This window comes from Ambystoma mexicanum, chromosome 6p (assembly GCF_040938575.1).
Source record: "Ambystoma mexicanum isolate Mex_15411 chromosome 6p, UKY_AmexF1_1, whole genome shotgun sequence".
In the NCBI taxonomy this organism is placed as follows: domain Eukaryota; kingdom Metazoa; phylum Chordata; class Amphibia; order Caudata; family Ambystomatidae; genus Ambystoma; species Ambystoma mexicanum.
Window position 1 is genome coordinate 314769818 of NC_090935.1, and position 16863 is coordinate 314786680.

General features: G+C 45.5%; 1 protein-coding gene across 1 annotated transcript in view; it reads right to left on the minus strand.

Moving 5' to 3' along the window:
• The window catches only part of CCBE1 (collagen and calcium binding EGF domains 1), a 943425-nt gene that overhangs the window by 26232 nt on the left and 900330 nt on the right, over positions 1 to 16863 (minus strand). Inside the window, exons 7-9 of the mRNA XM_069627071.1 lie at positions 13354 to 13474; positions 3894 to 4033; positions 3777 to 3812 (exon numbers count right to left, since the gene is read on the minus strand). Coding sequence (XP_069483172.1) covers positions 3777 to 3812; positions 3894 to 4033; positions 13354 to 13474 — 297 coding nt within the window. The remainder of the gene's footprint in view (positions 1 to 3776; positions 3813 to 3893; positions 4034 to 13353; positions 13475 to 16863) is intronic.

Consider the following 16863-nt stretch of genomic DNA (forward strand, 5'->3'; position numbering starts at 1 on the left):
CTTGGCACTGGGGAGGTAATCCCAAGGACGAGATACCTCGTCCTTGGCACTTAAACAGTACATTTCAAAAGTGCCTTTTGCAAAATACAATCATGTTGTGGCATCTTCATGAGTAATGCCTTATGGTATTGGGCAGCCCTATGTGGGTCCAGCTCTGTTGATGAAACACTGGTATGGAGGGTGTCTCCCCCGTCGATGTGGAAGATTACCATGGTCTGGATTGTGCTAAATAAGTCCTTATTTGGAATTCACGTTTTTATTTTCCAGACAAGCATTACCTGGTACCAGGAGATTTGGACCTTTTCTTTGATATGTGGTAGTCGGGCCAGGTGATGGGTGAAGCCATCAGATTGAATGGCATCCTCCTTAGTTTGGTGACTGATTAGGGCACATTCCATCTTTTTGGCATTGAGCTTCAGGTATTTGCTTATCATTCAGGTTTAGATAGAAGCGAGGAGATTCCTGGCTCACAACATGCTTGGGGTACCACCGACTGCGAGGGATAATTGGGCTTTGTTCAGGTTTTGGTGGAGTGAGATGTTGGGATCCATGAGAAGTGATCCCAATGGTTTGGGTTGTTTGAAAATATGAAAAGTGATCACGGCAAACTGACCAAAAAAAACAGCCTGCATGCAGTCACTTTTCATACGGTCAAACACCATCACCCACCCCAGGCACCCCCAACCCCCTTCCCTACTTGCTCGCCGCCTGATCCGCTTCAACCCTGCGCCGTCAGATCCGCCCCTCTAACGTGGGTCGGATCCAATGCCACAGGGTCCCTTTTTTCTTTATTTTTTCATCCCCTGGACACCCCTGCAACGCCCCAGCCAATACATACCGAAAATGGGGATTGGGGGACACCCCCACAACACCCGCTCCACATGTACGGTAGGTATTAGCCAATTTGTTGTTGAATATATTCGGTGACATGGAACAGGCCAAATTCGGTCAAATGTACCATTTGGCCAAATATATTCGAACAAATCTACTAATACCATCCCAATGGCTCCATTTATAGATTGAAGATCACTGGGCCGTGTCTCACAGCATTTTTTGGCCTAAACCCAGGTTGGAGATCGAGGAGCAGACCATGTTTGTTAATCTGATTCTGTAGATAGCAATTTTTTTTATCAATGATTTTCCCATTGAATGGGACGATAGTGATCGGTTGGCAGTTCGGCAGATTGCCTTATTCTAAGGTGGGTTTTTGAGGAGGGGGTGGATTAGTCTGGTTTTAAGGGTGCTTGGGAAGATGCATTGCTCGAGTGACATATTGACTATTTTGAGGCAGGGTGGTGGCAGCCCCCATGATCTGCTTTAGGATGGGAGCTGGGAGGGTATCATCTTATGTGCAGATCAAACAGAGCAAACTATTTTATTCATTAAACGTAGTCCTTTCTTTCACATTTCAAAGCTGATCAACATAGAATTATTTAATGTTACCTTTTTAGTTGGTGGCTTAGGTTGTGATTAAGCACAACCTTTATGCCAACTGTATTGTTTTGGACAACAGTTAGGAGGGAGAGCACATGTGAGGAAGGACAAAGCTTGTGGGTGCTGCATATATGACTTCCCATGCTAATTCTTATAGCTATTCCCATGCACCACCTGTCCCTCCCCATCTAAAACACACCATCCTCGTATGTTGTTCAGCAAGCTCTATCAAGCTGCAACATCAAACTTTGGCAAGCCAGTGTTAATTCTAAGCATTCTGCCGAGAGGTCATTGGTTAATTATATCTGCAAATGTGATACTGGTTTGATAAAATTACCTTATCCAAGTTTGATTTATAACAAACACTGACAAAGCCAACAGTTCTGGCTCATTTAAAAACAAGCAATGATAAAGCCAACCGTTTTGGCTTGTGTATAGGCAATTGACAGGCACTGCCATCATGTGCCCAGATAATCACACCATTTTCCAGCTGTTTCGTTATTACAGCCATGTAGCATCATTATGGTAGCAGCTGTCATATGGCTATACCATCTCTACACACAAGCCCAAACTGTTGGTTGCCAGTGTGTTCTTCATTGTGTAAACAGCAAAAAGAGAGCATCTGCTCATTTTATTTTTCTCGCTTATTCCAAATGCGTATCTCATATTGTACAGGTCCACTCTTGACACGGGGCAAGTTAATCAATGTTGAGGTGTCATTTCATATCGCCAAAGCAACACACACAGACTCAGCACTTTTGTGCCATACATTGTCCTACTGCAAAATTCATATTTATTTATATATGGAGCAAAACCTTTAGCAATAAGTATTTCGTCAATTGTTTGCCTTATTGCAACCCGCATATAGTACATTAAGGGTGCAAGGATTGTGATTAACCACAGCATTGTGTTCGCCAATCGCTGTGTTACCAGTGTAACCACAGATTTTACTTTCAGGGAAAACCATTTTCTGAAATGATAAATACACTCCCCACTTTAATGTACAAAGACCATATACCCTTTTTAAAGATACATACAGAAAACAACCAATAATGGAAACCTTCTCCTGTAGATCATATTGTATTCAATATTATGAGTAACACAAAAATTCGGCCAAAAAGAGTGAACTCTATAGTATACGACATTAAGACAGACATACATCTGATGTTTCAGACAGTGATGCTTGGGCAGTGGCCAATTGAGAATTCGGCGCACTGGGGCAGAAGCAATAGCCAGGACTTTATATACTGAAGGGTAGTCGATTAAATGCTTTTGGCTTTGGTAAACAGGAAGCAGATCCAGGGTTATGCAGGATTACATTCTTAGACGAAAGGTAACAGGCTAATGGCTTGTATTAATAGACACTCAGTTATTTCTAATAATTGATTTTAAAGCAGAACACCTTATGACTGGTTTTATTAGACCTGAAGTGTAACATGTTGATTTTATTTAGCAAATTTTACTTATGTGTTTCTCTCATGTTTGGAGGTCACAGAACACTCACGGAGCCGAAAGTGAAAATACATAGATCCTCATCACAAGTTGGGCTGTAGCCCTTAAATGCGGCGGTAAATCTATTACTGCCGCATTTAAGTGTCCAACCAATCACGAGTCTGGCAGCATTTATCCCCAGCTGTAAGCCAATGGACCCAATGAGGAATGGGGAATAGCCATTACTGCCCAACCCTTGAGCTGGCGCTAATAGCGCCGGACTGGGTGCGGTTAATGCTATTAGCCCGGGCGGTATTACCGCTGGGATACCGGGCACCTTGTGATGAGGCCCAATATTGTATCCAATCAAATCACACAGCAATATAATTATCATACTACATATGTAAATACAGGGTCTGAATTGGTTGAAGCAGATCATGTCCAGAGGGTGCCCAGATTTATCAGCAAATATGAACTTTGACGAGTTTAGAGAATTTGAGATGGGAGGGTGCATGACTATTTTAATCCTGGAGAGTATATCAGAAATGTACGTTTCTGATGTAAAATAGCCTTTCCTCTCCGGTTCAGGCTTTTTTTGTGAGATACTGCAAATTGTGAGGGGGGGGCTCCAGTGACTTGACCGCCTTGTCAGGGCAATATGAACTCGAAGGCCCAAAATTAGCCCACCTGTTGGATTTTGTATTTCCTGCAAAGAATAGAGTTTTAAAAAAAATGTTTAAAACGATTTGATATTGTCTAACCATGAGTTGACTAACATGCTTACCTCACTGGTTGGGATACACCTAAAGTTACATTTCAAAAGATGGAGTTCAAAGGGGGTGGCTTGGACACATCTTTTATTTGGCAGTTGACTATAGCAAAAGTGCACATTTATAGGAAAGTATACGCACCTTGGAGCCATCTCTTCCTGGTGCCCCGGTTGGACCCTGGAAAAGAACAACATCTTTTTTAATACATATAGGCTGTCAAATTGGAACATGTTCGGCCGGAAAAGGTAAAATACTGACCACTGGCCCCCTGCGCCCTTGCTTGATGTGGGAGATGTCCGGGGATGGCCCCATGGGTCCCATAGATCCCCTGGGGCCGGTGGGCCCTGGAGGCCCAGGTGGTCCAGGATGGCCTGAGCTTCCTTTTGGTCCAGGTGAACCTGTAGTAACACAAACGTCCTTGAGTGCATATCTTCTTGTTACTTATCCCATGCATACAGAAAAGGCAAGGACAGAAACCTATGAGGTGAGTTTGACAACAAACACTTTGTCAATTTCTAAAATGATCAAGCTGTATAATGTATTATAAGAGAGGATTAAGGCAGTAGCACACGTGTATCATGTTCTCTTTCATGTGTGTTGTGCGTTGAAAGTAGGAGCCAATCCAAGAAGAGACTGGGAATACAATACTCCTGAATCCAGCCAGTTGAATATACAGACATGCAGGCAGGTTGCTATATTAGGCATGAAGACAACAATTCTAGGCTTGCAAAATATATAGCCACTAGAATGCTTGGATTCCCCAGCACTAGAGCAGCACATGGAAGAAGAACTCAAATCCCCACTCTGGCAAGCAGGAGGCCAACACCATTCAAAATAAGATTACTTTCCCTCTAGACAGAGAAAGCATGGATGCTTGCAATCACCGCTGATTCTAGGAGTAGGCCTGGTAAAGCAGTTGCACAGAGCCCTGCCAGCGGGAGGTGCTACATTTATCCCATAGTTTGCAACAGTGATAGCTGTTCGAGTCGGACAAATACCACTTTGCCTAAAGTGCCAAAGATCCTTGCACCGGATCTGCTCACAACACCACACCAACTCTGTTGCCGACTCTCCATATGGTTGAGGTTGCCTGCTACTGGTGGAGACAACTCCTAACCAAAACTCATCGAAAAAGTGGATGCGACAAATCTTCATTTCAGAAACCAAAAATCATCACTAGGTGGGTACTGCCAGGTACTGTGCCGACGGATGATAACTAAGTAGCAAGATTGGAGCACAATGCCTTGCAGTTTATGTCACATATGTCACTGACTCCTTTGGCCTGCAATTAGGTGCTGTGTGCCAGTGAGTGCTGCACACACATGTTAATAAGTTAAATCACCACTCTGCTTTCTATTGAAGTGGACTGGTTTCACCGGTTGACCTTGTCTGGCTTGGTTGTGCCACGTTCTGAATTTAGGTTTGACTCTTGTGAGGAAGTGGAAAATGGTAAAGTTAACGCCTTAAAGCTACTGCGTTAGAGGTGATGAATGGCAAATAGTTATTGGGAAGAATCCTCCTATGGAGGTACTTGGGAAAGGAGATAGCAAATGGCGTGATGACGTAGTTGCGATCCACTGCTTCTTACTATCCTCCGCCTGACTATGTCTTTTGTTAACTAACTGTAATGCGAAATACCTAAAGACAAATGTATCAACGTTTTCAACACAATCTCAATTTGGAGTCTGGAAGAGTGACAACTGAAGTTTGGTATATATTTTACTAATAATCACCATTGCAATCTCACATTCAGAGAATGCAAAGCATTATAGGTACTATTTAATAATCACTTAATCATTATCGAGGAAGGTGGAAATATCGACAACATGAATAGAGAGGATTATATTAAAGAATCACTCAGACAACTATAGAGCAGGGACCATCAAGAGAAGCGCAAACAGGACCCGGCCAATGAACTTCTCAGTAAAGAAATAAAGAAAATGTATGTTATGTTATTTTGTAAATCTTTCATACTGCCGCAATCCCTGCCCAGATAATGGTACCCCAATAAGCACCACCTTACCCAAAATGATTGTGAAGACACCTTCCTACCACCATTAGTCAAGGATCTTCCAGGGTATGCCAGAGATGCCAGTACAGGCATAGCTTTCTCACAATCCATTAGTACAATTGGATAAGGCCACCTTATACACATCCAGAAAGGTTTACTACCCACAGTGTATTTTCTGAAATCACACACAGACAATTTTCTCTCTCATAATGAGATACCATTTAAAAAAAATAATTGAGTCTTATGAGCCATTCCGAAAAATAAGTATGGTGCCAATTTCACCTTCTATGTAATTATAGGCAATCCAATGCTGCTATATAAAAGGGATTTACCTAATGAGGACAGGATCAAGAGAAACAGCTCCAAATTTACAGAACAGTCACACAGAGGCCATTTTATCTAAAATGCATGATCGCCACATTTATTTATTTATTGTTACAGCACACAAAACCCTCGGGTATCTCGAGTTACATTAGGGTACATAGTTACTTGTTACATTACGAAGAAGAGGAACAAAGTTACATATTACATTAGAAAAAGGAAAGAAAAAGAAGTGGGGTGGGGCAAAGCAGTGGGGGATGCAATAGTCTTAGGATGAATGCAGTCAGTTGAACAGCCACGTCTTTAAGTTTCTGCGGAAAGGTCCAGTATGCCTGTTCTTTCCTGAGAGCTAGTGGAAGATTGTTCCAAAGTTTGGCCGCCATGACCAGGAAGCTCTTGCCTCCTGTTAAGAGGCGGTTGAATTTGGGGGTCTTCAGGAGGTGAGAGTTTGACAATCTCAGGGGACAGGCGCTGGCCTATTTCTCTACGCATCGTTATAGGTAAGAAGGGCAGTGTTGGAGAGACATCCGTGGACAAGGGACAATGTTTTGAATGTAATCCTTTCCCGGGTGGGCAACCATTGTGCAGCTCCCCTGGCTTCTAAGATATGGTCAGATTTGGAGAGGTCCGATGGCCGCTCAGAGAGCATTATTCTGGATCGTCTGGAGTTTGTTCAGGTTGCGTTCAGAGGTGCCGGTAAATAAGGCATTACTCTAGACCAGTTTGGCTCCAGTGATGGCTCTTGCTATTGTTAAGTGGTTGGGAGTGGAGAGGAAGGGCCTGCTGGCATGAAGAAGTTTAGCTGTGTAAGCCACAGCTGAAGTGATTGAGTTCACGTGATGTGAGAGATTGAGGTTGGCATTCAGGTAGATGCCCAGAGGTTTGGCAGCATTAGAGGTGGTGATGCGGTTACCATCGATGATGAATTCCTTGTATACTGGATCAATGTTGTGAAATGTGGAGGTTGAGCCAAAGATGAGGATTTCAGTTTTGTCGTCCTTGAGACCGAGTAGGTGAGAAGCCATGTAATTTTGAATGACCTCGCAGGCAGCATTTATGATTGCGGAGTTCTGGGCATATGAACTGGAGAGTGGATAAGGAGCTGCATGTCATCAGCGTAGTTTGTGTATGAAATGCCTAGTAGGTCATGGTGGTCTAAGAGGTGTTTTGTGTAAATGTTGTAAAGGGTGGGGGAGAGGATGGAGCCTTGAGGGACTTCGCAAATGACAAGAGTAGGATGAGAGGATCTTTCAGCTTGGAAGGACCTCACCTAGTTGGAGACTGATGGCAAGAAGTTCTCTGTTGAGGCAAGTTGAGAGCCGACAATTTGGTGGTCTACCAAATCAAATGCTGCAGAGGGGTCTAACATCATTAGGAGGGCAGGTTTGCCCATTTCTTTGATTGCATCGATTTGTATTTTCAAATCTAGTAGGGCGGTTTCGGGTTCCGTGTTTGAGGCGAAATCCTTATTGGCAAATTCCCAGGATGTTGCTTTCCAAAAGATACTGTTAGGCCTGGATGTAGGCAATACGATCCAGGATCTTCAGGAGTTAGGGGACCGTGGTAATGGGGCAGTAGTTTGTCAGGATGGAAGGGTCAAGGGAGGGTTTCTTAAGGAACGGTAGGACCCATGTTTCTTTCAAGGAGGTTGGCACTGAAATGGTGGAGAAGGATACGATGATGATGGCTGTGAAGAGGGGTATGAGTGTCTCAGCACAGTCTTTGATGAGTGGAGCTGGACAGGTGTCGCCTTTGCAGCATGACGGTTTGAGACATGAGGCACATAGAGCGGATTGACCTGCAGTGATTCGGCCACAAGGCTCCTTCTGTAATACTGAATGCACTTTGCTCTTTATGACAGCATGCATTAAAAAATGGGATGCCCCCTCATTCAAACTGCTGCCTACCACTATGAGAAGGAGTGATTTGTATTACTTGTGCATATGCTTGCATTAATGAAGCAGGCACTAAGGTAAAACCAGGCTACAGCAGGGTTCTGCAACCTTTGGCTCTGCAGATGTTTTGGACTGCAACTTCCATGAGCCCCAACCAGCATAATTAATGGCGAGGGATCACACGAATCGTGCTCCATAACACGTGCAGTGGACCCCTGGGCTAAGGGAACAGACTGAAGGGTGCCACCGGGATCTTGTTGCAGCTATTGATTAGTTTCCCATGGTGCCCTTTCTTAGAGTGGAAAGGAGGCAGTTAGGGACCCTCCAATATGTCTCCCCCTCTGGTGGGGTCCTGTTACAGACTAAACCACATCCACATGTTGGTGGGCTTTACTTGCACTAACATTGATATGTGGCAGGAGCTATGCTTCCTGTAAGTGCACAGACGGCCAGTCTGCTGGCTCTGGCAGAACAGCAGGACCACCTGCCGCACTGTCAGAGTGGCATTCACTGTTCCCTTGAGCAGCATCACAGCACCATCTTTTGTTTGGTAATGGGGATCCAAGTCCTGCTGTGCGGCACGGTGCAGCATGTGTGTGCTGTGCCCCAATCCTCATGATAATTGGATTCCATTTTCGAAAGAAATGGTTAGTCCCATGCTGCAGAGATTTTCCTTAGTGTTCAATGCCACATTGCTCTCAATTTATAGACAATAAAGGTCACTAGGGCTTTGTCAGCAAACCGCTCGTAATACCAGGGGGTTTCCGGCAAACCCACCTTAACGTTACATGGCGCCCGATATACCGGGATATTATGGGTGTCGGCTACTGGCGTAAATTCCCATTCCATGGAGTCGAATAGGATTGCCGAAATCACCAGCACCAGGAGTAGTGGTGCTGGGATTACAGCAATTATTTGCTGTAGGGGCCTGGACACCCAGCAGGTCAGGCCTGCCAGTAGTTAACTGCCCCTACCGACAAACTCAGAGTGTGCCAGTCCAGTAAAAAAGCAGGAACCGGTACTCCCAGAATTTGTCCAACATTTTTACTGGAACACCACTCCCACAATGGGCCCCATTGCCTATGAACTGCAAATGTATATTCATGTTTTGCACGCACATGCAAACTAATGATGCACAACATACATAAGAAATCTATGCTTTAACGAGTCTTCATCCTATCTCTACTCAATAGCCTGGTCTACTACATTTCCCTAGTGTTCAGGTTACTCATACGTTTAGTTTAGTTTATTCATTTGTATTGCGCACCAGACCCGAGGGTATGAGGGCGCAGGAGCAACATGTTATTCACAGCTTGGTTACAGGTTACTATCCATTACAGTAATTACAATGGGTCAATGGAAGGCACAAAGTTTACAAATTTACAAATAAGGCAAAGTTTACAAATAAACATAATTCACATGGTATACAGCGGTGCGGTGGGCTGGATAGTATTAGTGGTCATTGTTCTTTATCCAATGGATATAGTTGCGTCTAAAGTGTGTGTAAGTTTGGGGTGTCCTTAGAGAGGGTGGTAGGGAGTTCCAGTGTTGGGCTGCTTTCACCTGGAAGCTGTTGCCACCCATTTTGGTGCGTTTGAACCTGGGAACTGTGAGCAGGTTTGCGTTGGAAGTTCTGGTAGCTCTATTAGTGGTGTATTTGCTTATTCTATCGACTAGGTAGCGGGGGGCAGCGTTGTTGAGGCATTTGTGTGTTAGTGAGGCTACTTTGAGCAAGATTTTATCTCTGGTGCGGCGCTAATTATGGGTTCTCCTAATGTTAGAGATGGGTTCTCTCTTGTGGATGCTGAGCGCTGCTCAGAGAGCATTGTTTTCTAGTGTCTGTATTTTGTTAGTGACCTGCTTGCTAGCTCCTACGTAGAGGGCATTACAGTAGTCCAGTTTTGATAATACAAGGGCTCTGGCTAACGTAATGCAGCTCTGGGTGGATAAGAAGGGTTTGGTTGCTCTTATAAGCTTGCATGTGTAGGCCGTGGAGGATGCCATAGAGCTAACCTGTTTATGGAAGGAAAGGGCGGAGTCTATGTATATTCCTAAATTTTTCAGTTTTTTGGCTACCTTGATCGGGTTCCAATCTATAATGAAACTGGTGTAGTTGTGGTCCAATTTGGTTAGGTTTGAGGTGGAACCAAGGATGATGGGTTCAGTCTTGTCATCATTCAGGCATAGACTGTGCGAAGCTATCATGCCTGGATGATTAGGTACACCTTGTTCACCAAGGCCAAATCCTGGTTGTAATATCCCGTCAACGGTATGAGGATCTGTGTAACATCAGCGTAATTAGTGTAGGTGATACCCAGAGCATCTAGATCATCAAACAGGGGCTTTGTGAACACGTTGTTCAGTGTAGGGGAGATGCATGAACCTTGGGGGACTCCACATGTGATGGGGATGGGGTCGGCGGCAGCAGAGGTGGAAAAAACACTCATGGATCTGTTGCTGAGGAATGACTCGATCCAGCCGATGGCTTTTTGGGAGAAGTGGGCAGTTGAATCCAAGTGATTGCATAAGATTTTGTGGTCATCTAGATCGAATGCCACGGAGAGGTCCAGGAGAAGTAATAAAGCAGTTTTCCCTTTTTCTCTAAGGGTGTCAATTTGAGCCTTCAGGTCAATATGGGCCGTTTCTGTCCCGTGTTGGGGTCTGAAGCCTGATTGCCGAATACCTAGGAGATGGTTTATTTCAAGGTATTTTTGGATTTGTTTGTAGGCTGTCTTGTCTAATATCTTGAGCAGGAATGGGACGGTGGTAATAGGTCTGTAGTTAGTGGGAATGGAGGGGTCAAGAGAGGGCTTTTTGAGAAGGGGGAGGACCCAGGACTCTTTAAGGTTGCTGGGGACGGTACCTGAGGAGATGGAGGCATTAATGAGTCTAGTGATGAATGGCGAGAGGTCTCTTGCCGCATCTTTAATGATTTGTGGGGGGCAAAGGTCGCCCTGACAGTTAGATGGTTTTAGGCTGAGAATGATTTTTTCCACTTCAAGAGTGGAGACTTTGGAGAAGCTGAAGGGAGTGGGGTTGGGTCGGGGGTGTTGGGGTGTGGGGCGCGGGCGGTATTAGTGGGATTGGTTGGTTTAGCTATGGATTCTTTCTTATTTTTAAATTTTAGTTTGTAGGCCTGTGACTTTATTGTTTAGGGCATTTTGAACACTAGTGCACCATTGTTTGTCCTTCACACAAGTGTCTGGAATTAGCACTAGTGTTTCCAGTTCTTCAATGATCGTAAACAGCTCTTTGGTGCTGGAGTTGGATTGTGCAATTCTCTGGTTGTAAGACTCTTGTTTGGCAGCTATGATTTATTTTTTGTACTTGGATGTTATTTTATTAAGCACTATCTTGTTATGGTCTGTGGGAGACTGTCTCCAGGCTTGTTTTATTTTGTGTTTTTCTAATCTAAGAGCTTTAAGGTGGCTGGAGAACCATTGGTTGAGGTGTTTTTTCGGTTTACATTTTCTTAGTTTTAATGGTGCAATGGAGTCTAAGGCTGTGCGCATGGTTTTGATATAGCCTTCTACAAGGTCGTAGGGGTTGGAAGTAGCAGGGAGTTGGTTAAGCGTTGGGAGGATGAGAGGGATCAATTTTTCCGCTGTGATATTTTTCTTACTTCTCGTGGGGATGGCTGAGGCTAGCACATTATTGGTGATGGGGCTCGAAGCTTCAAGGGTAAAGGAGAGGAGATGGTGGTCAGACCAGGGTTGAGGGGAGTTATTAGTGATGGAGGCCGCGCAGTTATAGTGTGCTACCCAGTCAAGGGTTCTCCCTTTGTTATGGGTGGGGCCAGATACTTTTTGGGTAAAGCCTAGTTCAGACAGGGTTTTGTTGATGAGGGTGGCCTGGTGATCTTTGGGGTCTTTAAAGCCTAGGTTGAAGTCCCCTAGGAGGAGGCACTGGGAGGAGTTTTTTACGTTATTGGAGAGGATGGTGTTGAGGTCTTCCTCGAAGGATCCTAAGGGTCCAGGAGGTCTGTAGAGTAGGTGAATGGATATCGTTTGGGAATTGGCAGTAGGCAGCTTAGCTGTGAGTGATTCACATGATGGGAGGTGGGTAGAGGAGTCAAGTCTAATGTTGAGGTGAGTTTTGGCAATTACGGCCAGGCCACCGCCTCTAGATTCTGTTCTATCTGCTTGGAGGATGGTGTAGTCGTCGGGGATTGCTAGCGAGAGGGTTGGACCTGCGGCTGCATGGAGCCAAGACTCGGTTATGGCTAAAAATATCTAAATCTGCTAGAATGAGGTCTGCTATATCTGTAGCATGGGCTATTATAGAGCGTGCGTTAATGAGGGCACCTTTTATAGGTGGGGCAGTAGTCTTAGTGGGGTGGGGGTGGTCGCTATGTTGTAGGTTTTGTGATTGGTCGTAATATGAGGTGGGCTGGACTTGAGTCTTTTCAACGTAAGGTTGGCACAAGTGCTAATGGTAGTGGAGCGGTTGGTCAGTTTGGACTGGATAGAGTCCCTGGCTCGGGGCCCGTATATTTTAGGTAGTCTGGACTGTAATCTGGTGTTTCTTTCAGAGAGGCTGCATGGTAGAGAGAATTGGATCAGCATGGTTGTGTCGTACGGCTCTATGGGGGTGGGGGTGGAATGGTGCCTATGGTGGTCGAGCTAAGGGTGGTACAGGGAGAGCATGAAGAATTAATAAGGTGGAGAATAGTTCTCAGCAGTATTGAGTAGATACCTGGTAGGAACATTTTGTTGGTGATGGGTGGGGTGTGGGAGTCGAGTGAGGATGCCGACCTGGTTGGTGGTTGGGTGTGTGGCGATCAGCCGGAGGGCAGGGGGCTAACATATACTGCCTATGTAAGTGAGACACAAATGAGCTAAAAGCAATAGTCAGATAGTCTAGATGCAACTATCAAAAGGCAGGGCGCACATGGCTAGTGCTGCTATCAGAAGCAGGGCACACAATATCAAGTTGCAGGGCACGCATAGTCTATATGCGGCTATTACAGGAAGGGTGCACATAGGCTGATGCTGCCAGCAAAGGCAGGGCATGCAGCAAACAATCAATCAGTAAAGAGGCACTAGCCGAGCTGATTAGAAGCAACACAGGCAATCAGAGTAATCCAGTGTAGCAGTCAGATAGGGGGTCAGGTGGCTGTTAGGTTACTAGGCAGTGTTCTGTCAGGGTTAGCAATGGAGGTGTTCACAGAGCGGGGCAGCTAGGTGCAGGATGACGTAGTCAGTGTAGCCGCCGAATAGAGAGGCAATTGGTTGCTGAATGTAACATAGGTGACATCTTTGGGTCAATTTTAGCGACAAAAGCTTTGGCTGAGTTCGGAGATTGTAACCTGGGCTACACTACAGTGTGCAGGCAGGTAATAACTGTGGCAACCTGCTTAGATTCGAAAATCACCAAATACGGCAAAATGCAGTGTGCAGGCAGATAACAACTGTGGCAACCTGCCTAGATAGGACAGCCGGAGCAAAAGAACTCGACGTTGGCCATATGAATCCAATAACCTTTTTCTTACCTGGGGGTCCTTGAATTCCGGGCTGCCCTGGTGGTCCTGGGAGGTAGGCACTGGATGCGAGAACCTTATCTCCAGTTATTGGCTTACCAATATCAACAGCATTATTTGGAAGTAATGAAATCTGAAAGAAAAGAAGACATGGCATTTAGCAAGCATTTCCAGCCCTGTGAGGCGCTCACCCTAGCAGCCTCCCTTCCATCCTGTGCATACAACTTGCAACCAGCTCTTGACCTCTGATGCCACCAACTGAGTACACATTGAGTAATGCATGTTGCTCCCCTTACAGAACACATCATCAGGCCTCCCACTGCAACCAGGTTACATACTCACAAGACGGGCAAATAGTCTGTGCCATGCTAAAGGCATGTACCATTTTTCACCACACATGGATGGGCAGCTCCATCAAAACCGTATTTGTCCATAAACGACATGATGGATTATTAATCCTCTCCAAGGCAGGGACTCACAGATGGCGAGAGATTTACAGTGACTACAGGGAACGCACTCCGCTCTCACGTGTCCTTCCAGCTGTTTTTCTGGGTGAACAATACAACAGGTGCTTTACACAGACCAAGAAGCCATGGTAAAACACAAATAACTGCGGAAGAGTACTTATTTAAAAAGGTTTAGCTCCGATTTTGGAAAAGCGGCAGAAGCAGAATTTTACAATCCCAAAAAAAGTAAAGAAACTAAAAAAAACTAAATCGAGAGTCAATTTGATTTCCTTAGGTAATGAAATATACTCTAATGAGATTGCAGATTTAAATAAATGAGATTTCAGATTTAAATGAGATTTCGGATTCAAAGTCAACAGGCCTTGTTTAAAAGTTAATGTACCAGTGCCCTGAAAGTTAGGGGTAAACAAGGTTGTGGTTTGGGTTCTTTCCTAAGTGCTGCATTTAATTATAATCTTGGGAAATGGGGGAATTTCAATAATGTTGGTAAAAATCAGGATAACAGGTTCTTTTGCCAGATTGGATAGCGATTGGACTGAGGGCACTAACAGATATTATTGTCCCCACATGCTGGAAAGGTTTTGGGAGAAAACATTACGAATTGATGTGCAGTTTGATCAAGAGATGAAGGCCAATTCCTAAGCTGAGAAGAAATGCCTCACTCTGCCAACTCTTCTGACAATGATGCAGCATTAGGCTAAAAGGAGTGGACAAGGCAATCATGTCTCTAAATCATTCACATATAGCAGGTCCAGATGTCTGTGCTGTAGTTGAGTCCTGAAAGTTACCCTTAAGTGGCATTCCATATTACTTAACCCAATTCTGTAAAAACAATGCTTGCAACAGAAATGGTTCCCATGTCATGAACAGTGAATACATTCATCCCCTTTCGCACAAAGGGGCATAGAAATATCTCCAAAATCTATTGGTTGTTAATTCTTGCGAGACACGGCAGGTAACACCTTAGGCAACATCCTCTCACAGGAACTTCAGAGCTGAAAGAATACCTTGGTAACAGCTACAATTTCACAAGGAGCGGAGCATTCCATAACACACACACACACACAATATTGAACCATGTGGCATACACATAGGTTTATTAGGAAGACACTAAACTATACCAGTGTTGTGTGGCCCTATTGACAACATTTACCTGACATTGCCTCATTCAGGGAAGAAATTGGACTGGAAAAATGGTGCTCTGGCTAAAATGGTTCTACCCGAGCGCCGTTCCGTGGATGCCAGAGGACCATACAGCCCAAGTTGATGGCCATGGTTGTAATTTGTTCTATCATCCTTTGAGCTGTTTGTGTATTGAAAAGTCGTCCTTGGTTCAAAAGGGCAGCCCAAGTCCTAACAGTGAAATGGTTCAGAGGAGTATATATATATATTTGTTGGTTATTTGCAAAGCACCTATACAACAAATTGTGTTTCAAGGCTCCACAAGACAAAAAAAGGTGGGGGGGCAGGGAAGAAAACAACAATTGCGGTTCTACTAGGCCTTGTGTCATTTGGATCGTGCAAGTGCAGTAACAAGAAGTGCAGGGGAGAGGGGTGGGGCGGTGTATGTCAGGTCGGTAGGCCTAATGCCAGGGTGGGAGGGAAGTGCGGGGCAAGAGGAGGTATAAGTGCACTGGGGAGGAAAAGTGGGCCCATGGAGCTAGGGAAGTGCTAAGCGGAGGCCAGGTAGGTAAGTGCCAGATGATGCAGGGACTGCAGGACCACATGCTTATGCATGGATGGGGGTGGACCAGGTTCGGTAGGGATGCGACCCTGCCAGGTTTGTCAGCGAAAAAGGGTCTGAAAAGGGCAAGTGCAGGTTTCTGGATGATGGGGTGCTGAGGTAGACTGGGTAAATGGGGCGTAGTTGCCCTGTGGAGCTCAGAAGGGCCCAGGCAGCCAGTCGATATGAGGGGGGCATTAGCGGGAGGGGAGTAGGAAGAGAAAACAAGGGTCTTGAGAAGTCTACAGTACTTAAGGAGATCCAGCCGAAGCCAGAGAGGGGTAGGGAGTCCATTCCAGAGGGAGACTGCTGCTGAGGAAAAATATCTAGCCCCCACTCTCTCCTTGGAAAAAGGTCTGATCTGCAGAGAGTTGCAGTTAGAAGACCGAAGGCTCTAGCAGGGAAGTATCTAGAGAGAGAGTTCGATGTAGAGGAGTCCCTGGCCCCAGGAAGCCATGTGGATGATACAGAGGGTCTTGGACTTGATCCTGGCAGCCACTGGGAGCCAATGCATTAGTTGAAGGGATCGAAGGGAGGATAAAGGCAATTTGAGGGAGAGGCTGTTGCAGTAGTCCAGCCTGGATAGGACCAGAGCTCTGGAAACACTGAGTTTCTGGCAGAAGATGCAGAAAGCAAGAATGCCTCTGAGGAGGTGCAGCTGAAAGTGGGGCTTCTTGGCAAGGTCTACGATCTGAGGAGAGAAGGAGAGAGAGGAGTTGAAGATTATGCCAAGTTTTGTAGCCTCACAAGAGGGTGAGGGCAGGGGACCCATGGAGGCCAGCCAGAGAGTAGAAGGGAAGGAGGGAGCAGGGGCCCCAACGAGAAGGCTCTCAGTCCTACTGGCATTAAGCAGAGAATGTTAGCAGTGCACCATGCCTGAATAGTAGTCAGACAGTCAGGAAAGAGAGAGGAGGAAGAGAAGGCAGTTGAGGGAAGCTCAGGGCTGGACTGGCCGTATCGGTCCATCGGCCACTGGGGGCCAGTTTATTTCCTGAGGGTCCGTTTCTTTTTTAAATTATGGGCTGTTTTAAAAAAAAATTATCATTATAAAAATGTGGTTTAGTATTTACATGAAATACTACAATCATTTGGCATGACATATAATCAGGGTCAGATAGGCCCATCAGCCTGTGGCTGGGTTTAAATTATTTGGAGGCGGGCGTCGGGTAAGGGGCCAGTTTCCAGCCCACGCCTGGGCCAGTCACGCGCCGCCTCAGGGCTGCCTGCATGCCCTGCCTACTCTGATCAGCTCTGCATGATCAGGGCCTGCAGGCAGTCAGTCGCCACTTTGCAAGTGAAGGAAGTGTTACTTTTTTACAAAACACGGAGCGG